This window comes from Excalfactoria chinensis, chromosome 6 (assembly GCF_039878825.1).
Source record: "Excalfactoria chinensis isolate bCotChi1 chromosome 6, bCotChi1.hap2, whole genome shotgun sequence".
Taxonomy (NCBI): domain Eukaryota; kingdom Metazoa; phylum Chordata; class Aves; order Galliformes; family Phasianidae; genus Excalfactoria; species Excalfactoria chinensis.
Window position 1 is genome coordinate 19,914,896 of NC_092830.1, and position 23,597 is coordinate 19,938,492.

At 37.5% G+C, this 23,597-nt stretch overlaps 1 protein-coding gene across 1 annotated transcript in view; it reads right to left on the reverse strand.

Moving 5' to 3' along the window:
- TM9SF3 (transmembrane 9 superfamily member 3) overlaps positions 1-23,597 on the reverse strand; it is a 40,356-nt gene that overhangs the window by 11,156 nt on the left and 5,603 nt on the right. The window contains exons 2-9 of the mRNA XM_072340307.1: positions 20,484-20,679; positions 14,475-14,597; positions 12,672-12,832; positions 10,950-11,027; positions 9,063-9,194; positions 8,374-8,540; positions 5,701-5,795; positions 4,150-4,280 (exon numbers count right to left, since the gene is read on the reverse strand). Coding sequence (XP_072196408.1) covers positions 4,150-4,280; positions 5,701-5,795; positions 8,374-8,540; positions 9,063-9,194; positions 10,950-11,027; positions 12,672-12,832; positions 14,475-14,597; positions 20,484-20,679 — 1,083 coding nt within the window. The remainder of the gene's footprint in view (positions 1-4,149; positions 4,281-5,700; positions 5,796-8,373; positions 8,541-9,062; positions 9,195-10,949; positions 11,028-12,671; positions 12,833-14,474; positions 14,598-20,483; positions 20,680-23,597) is intronic.

Sequence of the window (23,597 nt, forward strand, 5' to 3'; positions counted from 1 at the left end):
GTGGTGCCTTGACTGCTTAATGCACGAGGGAGAAAAGCAATAAAAATTAACTGTCAAGGCAGCAGCTTGATCTTTCCTGTCACCTACCAAAACGGCACCCTTTAGACAGCATGAAACCCTCCCCCAGTGTAAGAGGTAATGAATCTGTACAGTGAAAGTCTTCTGCATGGAACTGGCCAAAACATCACATGCAGCAAGAAAAGAAGGCTTCAAAATTAATTGTTTTTAATTTTATAACAACTGAATTGCTAATCTAGGATGTTACTTTGAGTATCAAATAGAACTGATAAAAAATTTAGCCAGAAGCATTAAGCTGTGTCCATTTCAACATAAATGCTGTTTTTGACCACAGACTCCACAATCACTTTCAAGCAATGTAAGGGAGCAATCTGCAGAGCACATATAACTAGATTTTTTCCCTTTTTTTTTTAGGCAGGTCTGTTTCAGCCGGTTCATTTCCTGATCTGGCTCAATGAATGAAAATCGTGGTGCTAACACCTTCACCTCTTTCAGTGGCAACTAACATGCATTTCACCTTATAGCAGTCAGGGATGGCTGTAGCCTGGATTAAGCTATATGTCAGAGAAAACACTTCTTTCCAGTTTCAACAAAGAATAAAGGATGCAATCAGTAGTTTCTTGATCCCAAGATAAGTACTTTGTAAATAACCTAATATAATTAAATCATTAAAAATGCACACTAGAAATGTTAGCCACTCAGGAATCTACTGTCCAAACAAAACAAAATAAGGTACAACCTAAATAGTTCAGGCTGCTTGGATTCTGCAGTCAGAATATTACATTAGTCACACTAGTCTGAACAGGAACCTTTAAATTATGTATTACATGCAGAACAAGGTAAGCAGTCACAGCTTGTGAAATGTCAGAATTAAGGAGGTTCTACCATAGTATGCTCTGTAGAAATTCAGCATTAATTAGTAATTTTGCATAGAACTACCATACTACATACATACTCCTTAAAAAGTAAAGAGAGTTCACTTCACTTGCTATTACTTATAATTATTTTTAGTTGCTCTATGCTCAATTTTCCATTTATAATTCAAACACAACAAAATAGAATGATTAATACACTGGAAAGACGCGAAACTCAATGGGAGCTCAGCTAAGGTGTACAACAGCCTCAGAAGAATTCCACATTCAAGAGTAATAAGATTCTACAAACAAACACAAACTGAATAGTATTTGGTTCTCCAAAAGAACAAAGAACAGAACATCACCCAAGGAGCTCGTATAAAGGTGAAGAGATAAAAGAAAAAACAGACTTTTACATCTACTTGAAACGTTAAGGGTGCTGAAAGCTTTAAACCATCAGGTTTTAAAAAGCTCTCATATTTGAGTAAAATCTGCCACATTCTTTTTGAAGGGAAGGGCAACTGAAGGATGTCCCAGTGAAGAAGTTAAGCCTTTGTTCAGGCTCAAGTACTGCACAAAGTCGGCCCTAGTATAGCTGGCATGAATATCCAAAAGGGCTAAAGGCAGAGTCCCAACACTGAAGAAACACTGCAGAAAATAGCTGTCCATCTTCAATCTCAGACATCAGGAAAAAGATATTCAAGGTGGACAAAGCTTTGATGTTCAGAACCTACTAAAATGACAACAAGGTGTACGATGATCCTGGAGGGACTGATTATACTGAGTACTTAAACACAAAATGCAGAGAAGCAGATAGGAGGTAGATCAAAGATGCAGAAACTGTGCGTCAACTTGCTTATCTTGGTTTTGACAGTGTCAGCTGCCCTTGCCTAGAATTAACAGAAAAAAATCTTCCTGGATGACGGAATTAAGGTGCAGAGAAGAGAACCCTGCGGTTCACTTGCAAGTAGCAATGTGAAACAGGGCAAATCACAGGATGTCATATTAAAGCACAGTCTCTTAGCAACCTTTTAGCCCAGAGATTCTTTTCAGCAGTTCAGATTCAGGTTTTTCCACTTTAATGGTGCTGAAGAAAAAGTGGTTAATTCTTGACAGAATTTTTAAATCAAGGAGGGCAGCTTCAAGATCTCTCAGGGCAGATAAGTCATTTCTGAGTTCCAGTGCATTCAGCTGATTGATTTTTATTCCACAAAACAGAACAAGCAGCAAATTTACATTAGAGAATTATGGAAGATCCTCTACATTAAAAACAAAGGTGACAAGATGCAAAGGTATCTTACCCATATACCTTAGAGAGCTTCCCAGGGACGTCAGACCACAGAATAACACAGTAATTTCAAACATTTTTCATGGCCTTTCACAACCAGCTCCATTAGTTAATTTGAATTCATTAGAGCGTTGATGATTCTGATGGAAGTTTCCAACTCATATCCTGCTCCTACTAGAAGTCCCCTAACTCCACTGAAGTTTTATTACCAGTCATAACGATTCAAACACGCTCGTAAAACCTTGAGACTGTTAAAATCACTATGTATAAAGAGCCCTAACATCCCTGATTAAGTCACCCCTGAAGATTTATATTCCCATTTGCTTTTGCACGTCCACGTTTCCATGATCTTAAAATACACACCAGCTGAACAGATTTACAAGACAAACTCCAGTGCAGGTGGAATTCCCTTTCCTCAGCATTTCTGAATTCCAAACGGGAATACAAAGTGAGAAATCCGATATCGTAAATGCTTGCTCAGCAGTAGAACACATCCCCTTTGCACATGTCAGAGATCAATGTTATAAACCTTTCTGACCATACTGTACACGACCGCAAGCTTAGGAAAGAAAAAACATTACAGTATCCCTTTGGGGCGCAGGCTGATTAATACAAACATTATCAAAGAAAATTTTAGACTACCTCCTTCAAGAAGAAAACCAGAAAAATTAAATGAACGCTTTATAAATATGTTTAACTTGATTTTGTACTTAGTTTTATAACAACTAATCAATGCAAAAAGTTGGTACTTTGGTGGACATTGCAAATACTTCAATAAAGAACTATAATCTGCACAAACATGAAAAGTAATTACTATTCTATTGAGAAAAAAGTTATCAAAAGCCTTTCCCCGGAACTGAGAATTGTCTCATTTTAATTACCATTTATGATTTCCTACCACATTCATTATTTAACAATGCGTTCTTCAGAAATATTTTCAGTCATACATTGAATTTGATTGTATCTCTATTATTAGAATTTATAAGATAAAAACTGTGTTATTAAGCTGCATTTTGTGGTAGACAGACTAAGAAGAAACCCACAGCTACTCAAATCTCTTTGATGGAACAACTCCCTGAATGCAATGCAAAAAGAAGGGAGCTCTGACAAAGGTTACATATTATCATTTGCTACATATCCTGCAAAGATAACAAATCTTCCTTCAGTATTTCTGGAAGGGCTGCTGCATAACATTATAAAAAGCTATTTGGTAGTACAACTTTAAAAAGTTCAGCTCTGAAATAACACCCCTCCTAAGTTCAAACAGAAATTCTGCTCTAGTGCCAAGTTATTATTTCCTATTTTGTACTCACAGGGTTATTTCAGGTTACTCAAAAGGGCCAACAATAGCACAAAAAAAACCCCTCACAAAATCCATGAGAAACAAGAAAAGTTACACTGATTAAATACTAAAGTCATTCAACAAGCATTGTTCTCCAAGTGACACGGTTACACCACACAGTCACAAGACCATAACTGGACACTGAATACCTATTCAGAAAGTAAAAACAGTGATTTTTTTTCTCAAACCCAGATCTCCTTAGGACTTCTTGTATCAAATTTTAGTTAGTTTGTTTTTTTTTTTTTCCCTTTCCTTCTTCTTTTCCTGTTTGACTACAATAATTTGGAAGTGGTTTCCACTTGGATTCCTTCTGGATTATAAACTTATAACCTTATAAGTTTATAAACAGTTTGCATTTGTCATCCAGTTGAACATTCAAGTTGCTGACTTCCCGTGTTGTACAAGATTATCACAGAATGAAGACTGAGCACAAAACAGAAGGGGGATGTTTTAAACAGAGAGAGGCCTGCTGTTGGAAATCAGCTTCTGTTATGATTAAAGGAAATTATACTTGAAGCACATTAAAACCTTCCCAGATTACATTTGTAATTAAAAAGCTGAAACTATGACTCACAACCCTATTTTGATTAAAAGGTAGTTTTCCCACATCTACGGTGCTTTTTAAATTCTCCACTAAAATGACTCACCATGGTTCCAAATGGTATAGCTCTTGAAGCATGGTAATAGATGGCAATGAAGTTAATGAAGAAGGCAGTTCCACACACCATTGCCGGAATAAGGAAAGCTCCAATGAACATCTGTTTTATCCACCGCCTTCCTATAAGAAGGAACATTCCAATGGAATTGGTTTAGAAAGTTCTTACAAAATACCAGCAAGCTCTCCAGAATGTAGATGTTTGGTATCTTCTCCCCAAAAAAGATGGAAGAGATAAGTAACAATCAATGATACAAGAGCCAAGAGCCAACTACCACTTTTATTTGGCTTCTGGAAACTTCTATGAGACAGTTACGTTAATCGATTTACTAGGCCACATGAAAAGAAAAACAGGTGCGGTATGAGCACGTTCTGGTTGAAGAATAGCATGCATTGACAACGATGGCAAAATAAACTGGGGTGTGAAGCATGAGCACATACCTAGGCTACAAATGGGCAGTGACAGAGATGCTAGAGCTGGTTCTGCTGCAAAGCCTGCACACATCCTGGGGTTATGGCTACACTGCTTGAGAACTCTGCCCTGGGGCCAGCTCAGCAGTACAGCTACCTTCAGGAAGAACCTGCTCCAGGCTGTCTCAACACAACTAAGCTGAATTCATGCACTCAGGATGCAATAAACAACTAGCTAACCTGGATGTAAAGCAAAACATACAACAAAATAGAACCTAGATCTCTTCAGAGTAGCAGAAAAGTCAGAAAGAAAAGGATTTCTAAACACCACATGTAAGGGGAAGATCATTTGCTAGCAGATATTACTGTCTACAGCTCCCATAGGAGCTTCAAAACAAACCTTCTCTTGGACAACACCTTAACAAATTTCACTGTATATACTCACTTCCTAAACTCTTAGATAATGTATAAAGTATATACAATATACATGGTTCTGTAGGGTGCACTAAATGTAAAGCAGTCAGAAGAACCGCATGCATTTTTCAAGACCATCATTTGTATTTTCACGATGATCCAATATGATAGCATTTCAAAGTCTACTGCATTTGAACTGGAAACAAAATGCAAATCTGGCTGAACGACAGAGTTTGGAACACTATTTTAGATCAGTAACTGGTTTACCTAGACCTGCTCTTCTAGAAATCACTAGGTTGACATGAAGGCCAAACATGCAGAGATGCCTAACATCCAAACTCACGACGGATTTCAATGCAGTTAAGATTGAATACTATCAATCTCACCAGAACTATTTTGCTATATTTTTCCTAAAGCACTGTATAAGATAACAGATATTGATTACTTTCTTCCTGCAGAGTAAGGAATGAAGATAGTAGAACCATACTTATTATCTTTAAATTAATCATAGCTTTGCTATTTTTACACAAAAAAACCCAGAGCTAATATGAAATAAAGAAATAACACAAAACTTAGATAAATTCAAAATAATTACTGTCTTAATGGATTCCAACTGAATGATGTTACCCTGTGAGGATATTTCTATGTCACTGAAAATAAAAACAACACTCTTCATAAAACACTGTAATGAAAACGTTGAAACATGAAAACAATTTACCTCCTTGTCTAGCATAAAGACTTCCTCCAAAATATCCATTCACTGGGGATGTTGCAGCATAAACAAATATAGCTGTACTAAGCATTGATCCTCTCCTACAAGAAGTGGTTTTGTAAATGAAATAGAAAAGCAAACAGCATTAGAGAAAAGATTATAGTAAAATGTGCAAATGTAAGTAAAGTCTACATAAAAATGAGAACTATCTGTATTCGAAGTTTCTAGCCAAGTATAACTCAATCTGGGAAACATGGGTCCAACATACAAAACTCTATCCTACTGTGCACTTAATTTCAGTAGAATCAAGTACAAAATCTCATCTATGCCCAAAATACGGTGGCATTTGGATTTGTATTAAGGAATGTGATATTTAACTGACACACACTAAATTTAAGATTCAACTACCGCAGATAAAAGTTACTCTTTGCATAACATAAAAGTCAGTGTTAAAAAAAATTGACTATGATTCTGAACAACGTTTCTGCAGTCCCTCAGGAAATGACTTTTAAGACCAAAAGTGTTCACAATAGAGAAAATCAGAAAATTGGATTTAGAAACTATACTGGAGCCACAATGAGCATGGAGTCGGGCCAAATCAGAAGAGTTTGCTCATTTCTGAATTATCACCTCATTAAATGCAGGAGGATTCATCTTGGCATATTTTGTGAAATATGTGAGATATTATGTGAAATATTTACGCGCAAAGCTAATAATTTTAAATCATAAAAGCCATCCCAGCACGCATTTTCTAAATGATATTTAAGAATAGCAAGCTGCAAATTATTCATGGAGAAAGCTGTTCCCCACTCTGGCTGCAAGAAGCAGCAGAGACTTCAGCCAGTTTGCTTTATTAGCTCCCAGTTAGTTGCTCTGAGAGATTCTACACTATTGGTAATTTGCCTTCTGTTGAACAATTGCTGGATGCCTGCCTTCATCAAAGAAGTCATCTTTAATACAACCAGCTTCCATGACTGGAACAACTGAACAAAGCAATGTAACCACCAGTCACACACACATTAAAAGAGAAGTACACTACCATTTGCCTGTTAATAAATAAATAAGATTTCTATTTTAGAAAGCTAATATTTTCTATTTAGAAAGCTGGACAGAAACCAGTTTTAACAGTTCTAATATAAGCCAGCTTAAAAAACTGCAGAACCCCAGGAGACCATGAAGTTTTACGTGCATCACATCAGTCTAAGTTAGCAGTAAAGTGATCAGCAGATGCTCATCTAAAAGTAAAATCTCAGGAACTCTTATTCTTAAGAATGTGTTTCAAATACTCTAACAGCAAAGTCACAAAAAACACACATCACTATTATTAAACAAATAACTGGCATGATCCAGTTTCACCAAGAGGCTTTTAGGATGGCATCAGGTGTGTGGCTTTAAGAGTTTTAACAGATCTGAAGAACACTGATGGGTAATCATTCCCATACTGCTGGCTTATGGCATTTTTGAAATTGCACTGCTATTTTCCTCAAGATATGAATGTTCTGGTCAAGCTGTCAGTTACACACTCACAATTCACTTAAAGTAATTAAAGACCTGTTGCAATAGAAGGCTAAGTGCACATATATACTTTTAATTACTGTTCTGTTGCATTTTAAAGTTGCTATTACCAACTTATAGCTTCACTACAGTGCACAAACATTGTGAAACTGCTTCATTATCTCTCTTAAAGTGCAAACACGTCGTGTAATTACAAACATGTAAAAGTGTACACAGAAATATAGACAAGGTGGCACAGAGGAGAATGGCATAATGTGAAAAACTAAAATACGCCAAGATACTGACCACAGAGCAGGTTTTCAAACATGCTATTAAAAAGCAGTGAACTTCAGTAACAAGAGTTCTCTCTAGTGGTGCATCAGGAGTACTACAACCTTTTAAAACCGATGGGGACAGGTGATAGATAATGGAAAATAGAACACAAAGAAATACAGTTTTCTTCATTATTCAAAACACAGTCACTGCAGAAACCAAGGAATACAATCCAGAACAGCGATAGAACAGACTCAAGCAGGCTGAAAAGCAAGGAAAAGAACTAGGTGAACCATAACTGGCATCTTAAATTGGAACTGGATGACTGTTTAAGAAAGTTCTCCCAGTCAAGCAGGACCAGAGACCACCTACTACTACTGTAGGCTCTGCATGCAACACCTGCTGAGTGGCATCAGTCATCTGAAAAACTGGAAGAGATCCAATTCCCAAACCTGAGACTTGTGGATTAGATTGACTTAATGCACTGCCAGCAGAACATAGGATTATTCACAACACAGTAAACTCATAATTTAATCTTTACAGGACAGAGAGAAGTAAAAAGTATAATACAGTAATACGTTGTCACTCCAGATAAAAGCAAGAGTGAGACATGCACCTTCAAACAATTATTTCCCAAGCAATCCATCAGCAATACCACAGAAGAACAGTTTCACAATGTACCACATAAAAAAAGCAAGAATTCATGAAGTTAAAGACAATCAAATCACACAACCAGATTACAAGAAAACTTTCACTAAAATCCAAGACTGCTCCAAAACACTATTGCTGATTATTTCTTATAGACTCCAGAACACTTTATTTTTTCTCCCAAGCCAGTCAGAAGAATCCCTTCTTTAACAATTTTGTTCATTTAAGCTTTATATGTGAAAGGCACTGCACAATTATACTTACTCTGTGTATAAATCTTCTATCATTGCAACAACAATGACTATAAGAGACACAGCAAAAATCTGACACCCAGAGCCAATAAGTGATGAGAATATGAGAGGGTGACTGGATGGTCTAAAAACATCTCCGTGGACCTGCTTCCATCCATACTCATCACCTAGATCTCTGTCCTAGGAATGACAACAACAAAACATTAAATCCATTAATCATTAATAAACATTACCTTAATTAGACAAACACACAAGCTAGGCACAAATTAAAGACTGAATTTAGTAAATTAATTGCAAGCATATTACTTTTCCCCTAGATCTGATGCATTCAAGAGAGAAATTCACCTTTCAGATGTTTATTAAGATGACAAAAAATACTACTGCATTCTGCATTCAAGTAAGATCTGTTAGATTTCCTTCCTGCCTCTAAAATCCTCTGAAGTGAAGCACATGCAGGCTACTGTGACGTACTCAGAGTAAATCTCATTTAATCTAGAAAGGGATACAAACACTATCACTACAACAACACAGAATTCTGGGTTGCAACCTAGAAGCATGTTGTAAAGGAAACCAGTAACACCTGCAAAACACCCACAGGGAGTTTTCTGACAACTGAAGATAGCTGTCCAATTGCAGCTAATTCAATGGAAGCATGAAGGGAAATTGTTAAGCCTTAAATAAAATTGCTAATGAAGATCTTACCATATCATCCATTTCTTCCTCCTTGCTGTATCTTGCATAATCTTTTCGCAAAGTTCTCATTAATATCATAGACACTAGGCCAACCAGAAAGATCACCATCATGAAAGAATTGAAAATTGAAAACCAGTGAATCTACAAAAAGAAAACATACCCTGAAGATGTAGAATCATAAATGTGTTTGAAATCTGCTTCTATACAGATAAATTACTGCTTGGCAAGCCAGTCTGTCAGTGTTAGCTAAGCAACAATAAGTCGACACTGTATACAATTCTACACTTGTAGAAAGTCCCACAAAAACTGGCCTCTGAAACACTACACAGAGCTTTTCAACAGCTGAACTTCCTTGTGATCAAGTTATCACAAATTACTCAAGCAACAGCAAAGGCTGAACAACTCCATGCATGCTCCCCCGAGGAAAGTAAAGGCACAATGTACCGCTGCTTTACTAAGGAGGTTTACACTGGCAAAATATATGTTCACAGGTCACCAAAAAAAATAAATAAAAAAAAAAAAATCAATGGAATAAACAATTGCATGACACAAAACCAAAACATGCAGCAGCATTATTCTGCCTCTAACAAGCACACTTATTGTTTTCTTACTAAGCTCAAACAGAATGCAAATCTTCAGAAAGAAACACTTCTCAGTATGCTACCCTAAAGGAAACTGCAATGACAGGCTTAAGCCATCACAACTGGTATTATCCTTTTGCTTTGCATTTACTTCTATCAAGTAGTGTACAAATGAGCAAATGCAGTTACTTGACTGGCAAGCAGTGTAGTTGCACAGTTTTGTCTCTAGACCAAGACTGCTTCTGAGTATATGAATGTATTTACCTGAACTGCCCTGGTATTTGCAGCTCACTTCAAACTGTCACATGGACATTTACTGAAGCACTTAAGAAGACTGGAGCCATCCTATTTAAGTAACAGAACTGTCACTTAAAACCTGCAGACCTAGAGCTGCTTGATTGCCCCCAGCACCTCACAATTAATACTGCAGTACCAGTAGGCTTCAGCCTGAATTGTTATAGCAGACTAACAAGAATTAAATTTCACAAGACCCAACAGAGAGAAATGTTTCTTTAACTGTCTCTGAACAAGAGGAAAACCTCACAGACCCAGATCCACAGGCCACGTCAAAGACACAAGGAACAACAAACAGTGGAAATAACTTGATGATTTTTCAGTTTATTTTTTTTAAATGACCTTCCACTGGCCAGTAGCTTTATGCCAGATCAACTGGCTTCTATGCAGAAAGCTTCTAAACTGCTTCCTCTATTGCAATTTAAATGCCAGAAAGTTATTTCATTAAGTTAATTTTCTGATTCGCAAAAAGTTTACCACACAAAAATATTGAATTAAGGATATCCAACATAATTAAGCTTTTTGTTGGCCATCAGATGGCCAACATTTCAAGAGTTTGAATTCAAAGTACTTGTTGAAAATTGTATTTAGAGACAGTCCCAACATTCACTTTATGACTGGATGTGACTGTTGGAGCTCACGTTTGTGTCTAAAAAAACAACAAAAAAAACAAGTACAGTTTTTAACAACTGCGTGCTGCCTTTCAGCATGATATTCAGAACAGAACAGTGATGTACCATTTCAGGAAGCTGAACAACACAACTCTGCTTCAAAGGGAAGGATAACTTGTGAACCTAAAATTAGAATCCAGTTTTTAAAAGATAACACAGACAAGAAGCTGAGGGAACAAATGCAACAAGCAGAGATAAGTTCAATACTTGTTGCTTTGGAATGGGCCCCCGTTATATTTTCTCTTTAGAACAGTAATGGGGGCAGCCATAAAAATTCCCATTACATCTTCTGAACTAATAGACACATTCCAGAGGAATATTTCAGAAAGTTGTCTTAGTACAGTACATACTCTGTGCTGAAAGAAAGATGGGTCAAGGTACTTGTCGAATCGGTCTTCAAATTTCACATCCGACTTCTTCCACTTCACCTAAAGAGAAAAGTTTACAACTGAGAAGCTTATTATAATGCATTCAGCTATAACCACAAAGAAACCAAAGCACGTGTTTTAAATTATCGACTTCAGAGATTTTCTTCGATATAAATACAGGTTTGGGCAAAAGCAAGAACATGATGAATTTGCCAATGGGTAGAACAAGATTATTTTCATCAGAATTTTTAAATGCAATTCTAGACATTAAATACAAATTCAGACTAAGAATGTCTCAAAAGTTGGCTGAGATTAAAAAACATGAGGATTTTCAGTGATGGTGAAACAGATGTAACCTGCTTTTGAGTATTTAAAGATACATGATAAGAACCTATCCCTCCTAGAAGATCTGTTCTGCTATTATAGAATGGAGCTTATTAACATAGATTGAACAACACGTCACTCACCAGAGCCATACTCAAACTACAAGACCTCGGCATTATCCTCACTCTTAGGTATGATATTAATGTTATTTTGTTCAAAATACAGAGTGGTGGATCAAGAATAATAGCTTAAAACATTAATGTTAACATTGATTTAAACAGATGCATTTCTCATTAGAGTATCTGCCACTAAGAAGCTCTGGTTAGAACAAGCTAGAACAAGTCTACCTGATACGATTTGTGAACTAAACACTGCACAGATGCCAGACCGAAGATTGCCCAGCAGCGTCAAAATAGATGTAAAGTTAAGTCTTGAGCTCTGTACACCACAAGTATTTAAAAGGAACAACTAATGCCACTCTAATTACTGACAGCTACTCAGTGCTGTCCACTTCAAAACTACCAGAACATGAATTTCACAATGCTGGTAGTATTTGAAACTATACATTTCACAGTAGAAACGACTTGAGAAAGCACAGATAAATACAACTATCCATGACCTGTTCAAAATAAGACAAATAGTGGCAAGAATATGCCGTGAAAAAAGAACTTATGCTGACACCTACTGCTAACACACTGCAGGAAACAAACGCATTAAGAACTGGTTTCTGTACATGAGTTTAGAGAACAATGAGAGAATTGACTTAAATGTCTACCGGACCAAATAAACAAGGAAGGAATATCTAAAAATCTCACTCATTGGGAATGATAAGAAAATATTCTTTATTCGTTACCTTTTATCATAGCAATTCAAGGGAAAAGCAGAAAGCTTCATAGGAAGCCTTGTGAGGCTATGTAAATAAGAAAATTCTACTGTAACTGGAAAAATAAAAAAGCATTAATAGTAACTGCCTACAAAATACAAATGTTCAAAGAGCGTTTTGCTCTGAGTTCACAATCCAGCTCCTATCTGTGACATGCAAGTCACCACCCCAAGCAGTAAGGGAATACACAGCTGCTTGGGGGTTCTCAAAAGATCTAGTCTCCATGTCTTTGGAGACAACACCTTCCTTTCCTAACAAAACACTTTTCAGCAGATTACACAAGCTCTGGTATGTTTAAAGTATTTCATAAATCATCATTTTCATTTTCCATTTACTGCCATTAAACCTATCAAGGTTTTTCAGAAATGAAAAAAGAATGGAATTAGATATCTTCCCCACTATAGTTTTACACTGATACAGAGATATACAAGTAACTATCTTTGAGCTCTTACACCATGTGAAGTTCCTTCTTACGCATGAATCACCAGAGTACTTACGGAATATGACATCTGGATTTTTGTATTTGGTACCAGTTTCACCTTCCCTTCACTGGTCAGATTGACATCCACAATTCTGTTTGCATTGTAACCAATTTCAAGTTTTTTGTAAGTCCAAAGGTAGTAATCTTCCCCATTTTCATCTGCTTCTCCAACAATGCCTGCACAGGAAACAAGTGTAAGCATCTCAGTTTGCTTTTCAAATATTATACAACTATGTTCAAAAATACAGATTTTTAAAGTTTTGGCAGGTAAAAAGCATATTGCTTTAGCAAAGAGAACACAGCAGACCCTATATTTTGCTTCTCAAATGCAATACCTGGACTATACCTTCAATCAGTTTGTCTACAAGAAGTGTTTCTCAGTGGTTTCATAACACCACAGCAGTCAGCTGCAAATGCTGCATGAGAAACACGAAGTAACAGTTCTTCTAATTCTACATGTACTTCTTGCCAGATAAAGAACTACTCGAATACAGGTGTTTTAAAATGTATGAGCACAACTTTGCCTTTGACCTCCGTATCTTCCCGTCACCTTGTTCGGTCTTCCCTTCCACTCATTTACTTTTCCCTACAAAACCCTGCTTTCATTGTGCTCTCATTAGATGACCCCTCAGCACACTTCTGGCTCTCAAGGATCTCTCTCTCTCTCAAGGATATACAAAGGTGAGGAGGGTGAGAGAGTGAACAGGTGAAGGACATGAAAAACATTCTCATGAAGAAGCAGGTGTGTGAAGGAATGGCACTAATGTGTTTCTTAACTTTTAAGGAGGTATTTTTCCTGCTGTAATTTTACTCAGGTTCATCTGACAGAATTGCCTTGCATATGCCACACATGCAAAACAAGCCCCAGTTCGTGCCTATGCCATGCAGCCTAACACCTGGAGTACCACCCGTTCCCGTGGTATTAGCAAAATAATGAGAATGCCAACCTCCATGCCATGTAAACGATATTCTGATCCATCAATACTTGAAGGAGTCAACTCATACAGAGTCCAATATACTTTGGGAGATGGCAGGAAACAGTTATTCCTAGCCTCACCACTGAAGGATAGCAACACAGGCGAAAATAGAAAACTGAATCACTGTATCTGAATGTGCCTAGGAAGAGCTGGTTGCTCTTCTCAGGCCAGAAAACAAAGTGCAAGTTTTCCAAAGCCTTCAAACAGCCATTTGAAATCACTACATTTATTTAACAGTTAAGGAAGGGTATTTTTATACCTGGACTTCAGTAAAGTAGAATATGAATACTTCGAGGATTTCCTAGGGATCATTTCAAATTTAAATGATTGTGCATACGTCACACTGACTAACATTAGTAAGACCTACCAGGGTGGAAAACCATGAAGAATCTAAAACACTACTTTCATTTTGGTTGATTGTCATCACTGTAAAATCCCAGGACAAACATGAAAAGTACTTCTTACTAGAAATGTGACTGAGATACAAGGGAGGGACAAAACTGAAGAGTTTAAAAGATACGAACATCATCTCCAACCCAAATACCATTTACTTTAATATTTAAAAGATGAATTTCACCGTAGCAACTTAGTAATATCAAAGAAATACTTCAGAAACAAAGCTGGTTTCCATTGTTTGTGTAATTCATTAGTACTGGTCCCCCAACTCTTCTTCCAAAGCAATAATCCTTCTACTTACTTGTACTACTTGGTTACATAAATTCTACAAGCTTGTGAAATTCTTCTAAGGAAGCTTAGCCATTGATGACTCCAGGAAACCCATTAACACAGTGGGCTGCAATCCTGTAGCTGTAACCTATTTGTTAATGCAATGCATTACTCACCCCATATTGGCAAGTCATCAATATACATCTGGTACCAATAGTGATTTTTGATAGCATACACAAAGGCTTCTCTTCTTCCTTTGTCCAAGTCAATTTCACAATAGGTAGTCTGCATTACATCGTCTGCAAAAAATAAAAATAAAAAATAAAGCACCTACTAAGAGCTGGCTCAAAAGGGACACAGCTAAGCAGACTGAGGAACAGGCACTGCTGGAAACTTTGGCTACAGTGAAGTACATAACAGAGGAGGACATTTAAAACAGAACTGTTAAAGTAATTATACAATTGTTCACATAATCCTACCCTCCCAAATAAAGAAGCTTCCCACTGACTGAACGAGGAATGGTTTCAAGGTATCTTTATGCTACTTTATTCGCACAAGATCAAAATCCTTTTGTTGACAGTAGCATTACTTGGACAGATACTGAGAATGCTTTAACAAGAGATGTGAAATTATTAACAACTGCACAAAACCATATATGATCTTAACTCTTCTCTTTAGCATCTTCAGGCTCATTGACTGTTCCTAGTCAGCACTAAGAACGCTTGTCATTAAAAACTAAAGTACTGTAAAGTTCTGAGCAATTTCCAAGAAACAGAAGCAAAGAAAAAAAGGCAGGAAACAGAAGTAGGAACAATGCAAAGAATGCAAAGAAGCTGCATTTGGAAATAAAATAAATACATTCTTTGAAGCCAGAAATTTTTTTTCAGCATCTACAATTCCTAAGTAATGCAGTTAACAACCATGTGTTCACGCCTTCATTTCCCTTTCAAGTGAAAGGCAGTAAAAGTGCTCACATGTAGAAGAACTTGCACAGCAATGGATTTAGAGACCAAAAAAAAAAAAGACAGCTGCTTCTGTGAGAATGTTTTCACTCTCCAGAAGTACAAAAGAAACCAAATGTAAACAAATTCCTGCTTCCCCTTTTGTTATCAATGAGAACAGCAACCCATTTCTAGTAGATACTCAAAGTAAAGTTCTATTTTGTATTGAAATTTAGCCTGGTCGAGCTCTCTCATATGCAATTAAACATAAAGCTTAAAAAGAAAATTGAATTACCTGCACAGAAAGAGCACTGACAAGTAGAGAATGTCCAATACAAAACAGTTTCTCTGATGGTAACAGTTTGTGAAAGCAGAAATACGGGTACCTCTGGTCAAGCAAAACTGATGTAGAACCTAGAGAAGCAGTGCAGCAAGAAACCAACCAAGAGCAGCCCTGTACAGTTGGAGTAATTTCCTATAGCCCTGGACAAAACAGTGGCCTTGGCTATTTATCTTGCATGCTATTCTGGAAATTACTTTTCCTCGTGTTTCTTACAGAAACAAAATTCTTTCCATTTTTCCAAGCCTCACATGAACAATGATAAAAATTACTTTCCAGATTGACATATTAGGCAACAAATATTTTGCTGCTCTGAAGTCACTTAGCCAGGAATAACGAGAAGAACAATACCATTCTGCTCAGCATTCTGACTGTTCTGACTAAGTACTCACGGGCTACATCCCCAAGATCTATACTGGTACATACTCCTACATTTAGAAGTAAGTCATTAAAACTGGCACCACAGTTTAAATAGACTCACAAATCCAGGCCTCCATTTCCATTTATGCCTCTGCTGAGCTGGATCCTATACTTTCCAGACAACAACAATGAAAAAGTCCTCCTTTGGCATTTTTTTTTCCACTTTAACTAATTGAGTCCTCCTTACATCAATTAATAATAATAATCAAAAAAGAAAGAAACAAATGCCTACCTTCTGGATTTTTGTTGCTCTGGATTCCTTTCAAAATATCTGATACTTTATTACCACTCTCTGGCAGTCCCACAATACGTACCAGCAATAACCCCTTTCTGATGTTCAATTTAATCACATGGGATTCTTCAACACACAGAGGTCAAATGAAAATATACTGTGAACTAACATAAGGGTGAAAGTACTTCAAAAAGATAAAGCAGTGATGTCTGTTAGATGAAGAACTGCATAGCACCAGAGCACAGAAACCTGCTCTGGGGGAAGTGGTAAGGGGCCAGGTTCTTTTTAAGCAAGTCTCTTGTCTTGCTTGTGTGGTTGACCATACAGCTATACAAATGGCATCAGTACCAGCATCACTGAAGAACAACACAAGGACAGGAGCAAGTGCTACTATTAAACTAAAATATTACCTACACATACATTCTTTGTTTAGAGATCTTCCCCATTTTAGTCTGAATATAACTGCCTTAGTTTGCAGCTATTAACTAAAATAAGTCTAATATTGGACTATAATCTAATGTCAAGTTCCTCCATGGTCTTTGAGACCCTAGGAATTGGCTTTTTGCGATAACTGAAGTGTGTCATTCCACATTTAATCCTCTGGGAGGTGCATACCATCTTCTGCTGCTGTAAAAAAAGACTTTGAAGTATCATGTGAATGGAAGGAACTGCACTGATGCTGACAGCAGCATGCCACCAAAAAGCTGTCCTCCATTTTTAAAGATTTTCCTCCCAGCATGCAGAATACCAAGAAGACTTCATAGCAATATAACCATCAGCTATGGATCAGCCATGTCACAAATTAATCCAGTGCACTTACACAAAAGCCAGTATAATTATTAGAAAGAGCCTTAGTTAATTCTTACAACACATAGATGTGTGATTTTAATAGCATACATTTCACTTTCAGCCATACTATGCTGTACAGTTCCTCCCGCCCCCTGCCAAAACAATTCCTCCTGGAAGAAAAGGCAAGGGGAACAGAGATAAGTGCTCCAAGCCATTGAGAATACCGAAGATATAACTTAGTTATAGAACAGGATTAGATTGCTAAGCTTAAGTCTGCTGTGAGAAATGATTAAATGAAAGTAGCTTAGATCAGCATTCAGCAGAAGACTGTATCAGCCTCACCAGACCTAACGCTTTGCCTTTCTGAGATACTTTTTATCCAAGTCATGGTTACAAGAGGAATGTAAGCTTAATGATTGCTACTATGTAGTCATATGTATCACCTACATAGTAACAGTTGCTAAAATATGCCCCCTATGCAATACAGCTTTACTAATATCAGTAACAGAGTAACACAGTTTCAAAGGTAATAAAGCAAGACCCAGGAGGTGCCCTTATGTCAGACCTCATATTTCCTATAACGCCTGATCAGTTAAGTTTCATTCAGACACGTAAATCATACAAAATCTCGTGTCTGACCAACACTGAGCATCATCCTGAACAGCCACCGTAGAGATGATACAGAAAGACTTGGGCAAGGAGTTCCCATTCAGAAGTACACTTATTCAGCATCACTTCTAAATAAGAACAAAATTTAAATATGTTTAAAAAAAATCCTTTCTTTTTCACACTCACCTTTGCTAATTGTTACTGCATTAATGACAAGCCAAAAATCGATTGTCTAATTGAAGTTGCTATCATGGCAATGATCAGTAAGTTAAATTCACTACATCTCTGATGTAACGTATAAAGGATGACAGTTCAACTGCTTAAGTACTAATAATGACAGTGAATTTATGCTTGTTATTCCTAAAGCTGAATAAAAAAAAAAAAAAAAAATTACAGAGAGTAAAACAGAGTTGACTACCATTCAGGTTTCCTTTCATGAAAATTATTACACCACCTCCTGATACAGCAGCAGCTGGATGCTGAGAACACCAAATATAAGGGAAAAATACCAGAAATGCACAGGCCCTCCATTTTTCACCTTAAAGAGTACCTGAAAAATATCTAGAGCTTTCTGTGTGAAAACATCAGCTCAAGGAGCTGTGAATCAGAACTTGGAATTACTAACCTCAAAGGAAAATAAAACCTAAGGAAAATGGGTTTACCTGTTGTTAAGAACCACGGAAGGCAACAGACATACTAAACTGACAGGGACATCATCAAAATCAAACCGATCGCAAGGTACAAAAACCAATGCACTTTCTTCTGAATTCTTGTTAGTCTGGAATAAACCTGTCTTCACAGCAAAAGACCTCTCCTAGGCAAATAGGAATGGTACCAGTTTCTGCACTGAGGAGGTGAAGGTTCAGAGTCACTGAAGTTCTACTTACCTTTGTGTAAGAAAACAGGCATTATGTATCTTTTTTCTAAGTGTTGAATGAGTATCAGTGAAACAAACACATTAACTTCTCCATTATCAAAGCATTTTACAGAAGCATTTGAGACTGTGTTTACAAAAAGGCAAAGAAAGCATTCTGGAAGGATGAACCTAAAACTACAGGCTACAAAGAGGAGGTGAAAGATAAATCAAAACTTCACTCTGCTTCATCTGTTCTGCCAAGTAGAACAAGCTTCACAAATCTAAGCCAGACTAGGGCAGGTACTTCTGGGATAGCAGAGGCTCTAGGCTTTTTCCACCTCTGCAGAAGAAACTTTCCCAAGCATTTCGTCCAGCTGCTGCAGTTAAGCCAGTTCATCTCATTTTTTTGACATCACATCAGCACTTCTACCATAAAACTAGACAAGTAAATTACTACTTCCAGGTCCACAAGGAAGACAGGTCTGAGAAGTGCTGAGCAGTGAGGACCAGCACAGTATGCTGTGGTAATCCTATACTGCACTAGCAAAAAGTTAATAATGACAGTAAAATAAATTAATCATGGCTAATTTTCACAAAACAAGCTGGGGGAGGCAGCAATAAAATAATGAAATAAACCTTATTTTGTTTTACAAACAGGATGGAGAAAGAGTCCCATTCGTAACAGTATTTATGCCTTTTCAATCTGGTGCATCATCTAGAACGTATGCTTGTCTCTGGAATAACACAGTCTCTTTGCAGAAATGTGACAAAGGGAGTAAAAATTAAACATAACAGGCTGTAAAAATAAATTAGTGTATTCAGACAACAGAAGCTTGGCTTAATCTTCACAATCATGCTGAATTGCTGCCAGTTGCCCTCTCTGTTTTAACCAGTTTGTTTCTGAACCTTTTCTACGCTGTTTGGCAGGAAAGCTATTTCCCTCATGTTGATTAAAATTTTCAGCAGGCTGTAAGTCCTGCAAAGAAACAATAGGACTGTTTTCTGGTGTTTATACAGGCACAGCTGACTTCTTCAGTGAAAGACTCAACTCCAAACTGCTTTAATGCTGAAATGTAACCACTTAGGTGATATGAAACTTTCTGAAGAATTGCATGGTTTATTCATTCAATTTATAAGAAAAGCATAATCACAAGATGTTCAGTTTTGGATAAAATTCTGTAGACTACAGAAACCACGTCCCCTCTAAAGGCAAACAGTCAGACGAGACACTGTGCTTAAGTTCTCTACCCAGTTAAGAATCAATGATGCAATAATAACACCACATATATTTAACAATACAAACACTGATTTCCAAATTGGATTAAACACAAATGTTAAATTCAATATAAACAAAATGAATCTGTTATCTGAAGCTCTACAACTACTAGTTACAGCATATGGAAGAACTCTGGTCCACAGTTCAAAGCAATTCAGTGGTAGAAGACTCAGTCCCTAACACCAATAAATCTATCTGCAAAAACAAATTAGGGCCAACGTTACAATAGAAGTATTCATCAAAGGTATTTTAAATTAGAGAGCAGACAGACACAGTAACTAACTTAGTGTTAGGGTAGAGCTTGGGAGATGCAGAGCACCTGCTTCTCCTTTCCAAACACAAAGAACATGCAAGTATTCAACACCACAGGAAAAAAAATATTCAAAATTGATAATTACAGAATAATCCCAGTAAGTATCTTTTTAATCATATTTTAATCATATGCAGAAACCTTATTTTTATTCAATAAAACAAAATCATTTCTTTCAGAAGCATTTATCTGCTGAGAGCACCTTCCTTAAGGGTCATACAGATGGAAACTCTGTACATTGAACAGCCAGCAGTGGAAGGCAACCTTACAGGGCTTCTGAGAGAACAATGTGAAAGATAGCCAGCCCCTAGCAGCAGCTAACTTTCACCTCTTAAGTTCAAAATCTAATTCTATTGGTTTGTCTGTTTTTGTTCACTTGATTTTAAGTGACTGTGTGCATTCATGTGCTTACCCTTGAATTTGATGTCAAGACCACTAAATTCCAATTCAACTCCTTGAAGTGCTTCTCCTAGGGTTTCATGGTAATGGCTGATGCTTTTTTTTGATCCCACGCAGAAAGGAAGAGAGAAATATTTGTATGTTTCTTGGCGATTGTGATAGGGTCCTACTGTATTCATCCATAAAACAACTTCTTCTTTATCTTGGTACTGAAAGATAAAGTTTATTGAGTTAGATGAGAATCCCTGCAGGTTAAAAGCATTCTAGAATCCTTCCCATTTATACACCCAGTAAGGCAGGGTAGCTCAATCACAATAAATAGTTACTTTCAAAGACAGCCTGGTGTTACCTTTTGGGTGTCAGTAGATATAGAACAGGATTTTTCAGTGTGCTTTCCTATGAAACAAAGGATTTAGCCAAGTGTCTAACACTAAGTACCAGAAGAAGGGGGTGCATCACACAAATTTCATAGAGAAACAGAAGATGTAAAGAGAAGAACCGGAGAAAAGCAGAAACTGCAAACTAACTTTCTACAAGCTTTGGGGAAACATGCATCAGTTGAAAGCAAAACTCCATGCACCTCCACTGAGAGAAAGAAAGAATCAAAATTTGTTAAACAAAACCTTAGCAAGCAAATTAGACAACCAACCCATGGTGACAGACACATCGCACTTCCCTAAAATACAACTCCTCTTCCTTTTTGTGATGGTATAAATTACATACAGAATAGCCAGGAGCACTCAATGCCTTCCAGGAAGCACTACAACTCAACTGACGCATACCTACAGGAGCCGAAAGACAGAACTGTCAGACAGGACTGTTACTTTGATACATTTCCAGCAGTCTCTCTGGAAAGCCAGACTGGTGATGAGTCTGGTGGCTGTCATGAAATTCTTTGTGGGAATAACTGCCTTCAACTTTCCACAGCTACTGTCAGCCAGCAAAACTCACTCCTTGGCTAGCAGCCACTAGGCTTTTTTGGTCGTTGTTTAAGAAAAGTTCTTATTGCCATTCACCTATCAGTATTGCAACACTGCCTAAATTCAGGAGAATTAAGTGATCTGAAATCATTATTTGCACTGCATCCAAATGTACCTGGATTAAACACCAGGTTTGCAAATAACTGCAAAGCTTCTCACCTCCAAAACAATTCCTTCTCTACTGTAAACCCAATAGCGGAAGGGATCTAACTTCTCAGGCAGAAAGAAGCTGCTTGCAGTCGTGCACACCTGCAAACATGCTCATCTTACAGATCCTGGCTTTGTACAGCACACAAGAATAAAGTACTATTTAAAGGCCAATTTGCAAATACCAAACACACTGAAGAGGAAACAAAAGTCAACTGTTAATTAGCCTATTTCACAGAGTAGAGCTGAGATTTTAATATAGCTCTTCATCTCCCTTTTTAACAAATGAAGAAGTGTTCTTCAACTGCACTTACTTTGAATAACCACTGTCATAACAACATGTTAACTCAGACATAATTAGCCATACTTGGAATGCAATAAATTCTACGCATACGATGCTTAAAAGCTGAAGTCAACAATTTGAACAAGCATATTTGGGGAAATATATTCCTTTATGCAGACACATCACCTCCATCACACGCCTTATCTTTTTGTTTCCAAAAATACACTCTCTTATGTTGTGAGCACCCACAAGAAATGCTAAGTATCTCACTAATTTCATTCTGAACAGCAACAGAGGCCAAAGAGTCAGTCGTTCCACATAACTGGCCACGGAAGGCTCACGCACAGTGGAATGGCTCTGAAGGGTAAAGAACACCAGCAACAGAGAAAAGAAAAAGTAAACAGCACAGCAAGAGAAAGTAGACATTCCTCCTCTGCACCAGCAACCAGAAAGGTTACACTAGTGCAGTAAAGTTGCCCATTTTCCAATAGATGTTGGAAGAGAAGAAAGAAAGAAAAATTCATTCCAGTCCCCTCAGCAGCAGTAAGCGGAGTGCACACAAGCACGCTGCCTTCAGCTCTTGCCAATATAGCCAGGGACCACTTGGTCAGTACCTCTTTCAGTTGTTATGCCTAGACCACTTCTGTTTCTTCTCTAACAGCTGTAGGACACATTTACAGCCTTTTCTCAGAAAAGTCATAACTTGTCGAGACATCAATTTAGCCCTTGTAATGTAACTGCTTACATGGAAACCAAGTTAAGTCTCTCTACAGCCTTCACTAATAGAGTAAGACAACATTCTCAGGTCTGTAAATTCATTTTTTATGGTGCCTGGAAAAAAAAAGAAGGCATTGATCACTGTCATACTTAGCTATTTTTTTCTGCCTTGCTTCATACTGAGTTGGGAATCCTGCATGTTTGGAGCCATATCGGATCACCCACAAGTGACACAATCCAACTACAACATGTACAGCAGCTGAAGTACCTAGCTATGGGCAGCCAACTTCCCTCAGCAGAAAAATACAGACATAATCAGAGACACCTGGAAGAAAATCTCCCTGCTCTTTCAAGGAATTCTTTAATAGAGGCAGAAATGGAGGTTGAGGGGAGACCTTATTGCTCTCTTCCAATATCTGAAAGGTGCTTACAGCAAAAGTGGGATTGGTCTCTTCTCACTGGTGACAGGGTGAAGGGAAATGGTCTCAGGTCATGCCAGGGGAAGTTCAGCCTGGATATCAGGAAACACTTCCTTACAGAAAGGGTTGACAAGCACTGGAATAGGCTCCCCACAGAGGTGACTGAGTCACCATCCCTGGATGTGTTTAAAGATCGCCTGGATGTGGTGCTCAGGGACATGATTTAGCAGAGGGCTGTTAGTTAGCGTAGTATGGTTAGGCTGTGGTTGGACTCGATCTTTAAGGTCTTTTCCAACCTAAGCTATTGTGTGATTCCATGACTTTAAGTGCTTACAAGTAACAGTGGCAAAGCACTTACCAAAAGCACTACCAGAAAATAAGTCCTATTTGGACAACACGAAGAAACTGAGACTCTGCTCAGACTGTTCTGTCACCTCTGTACGATGACTTCCAGCAAAAATGTCATACCAGGAAAGAGATCATTTAAAACAAGTTGCTTTAAAAAAAAAAAAAAAAAAAAAAGACCTGGCTTAATTGGAACAAAAGCACTCAAGTATGCTCCATCAGTACAGATTAGGTTT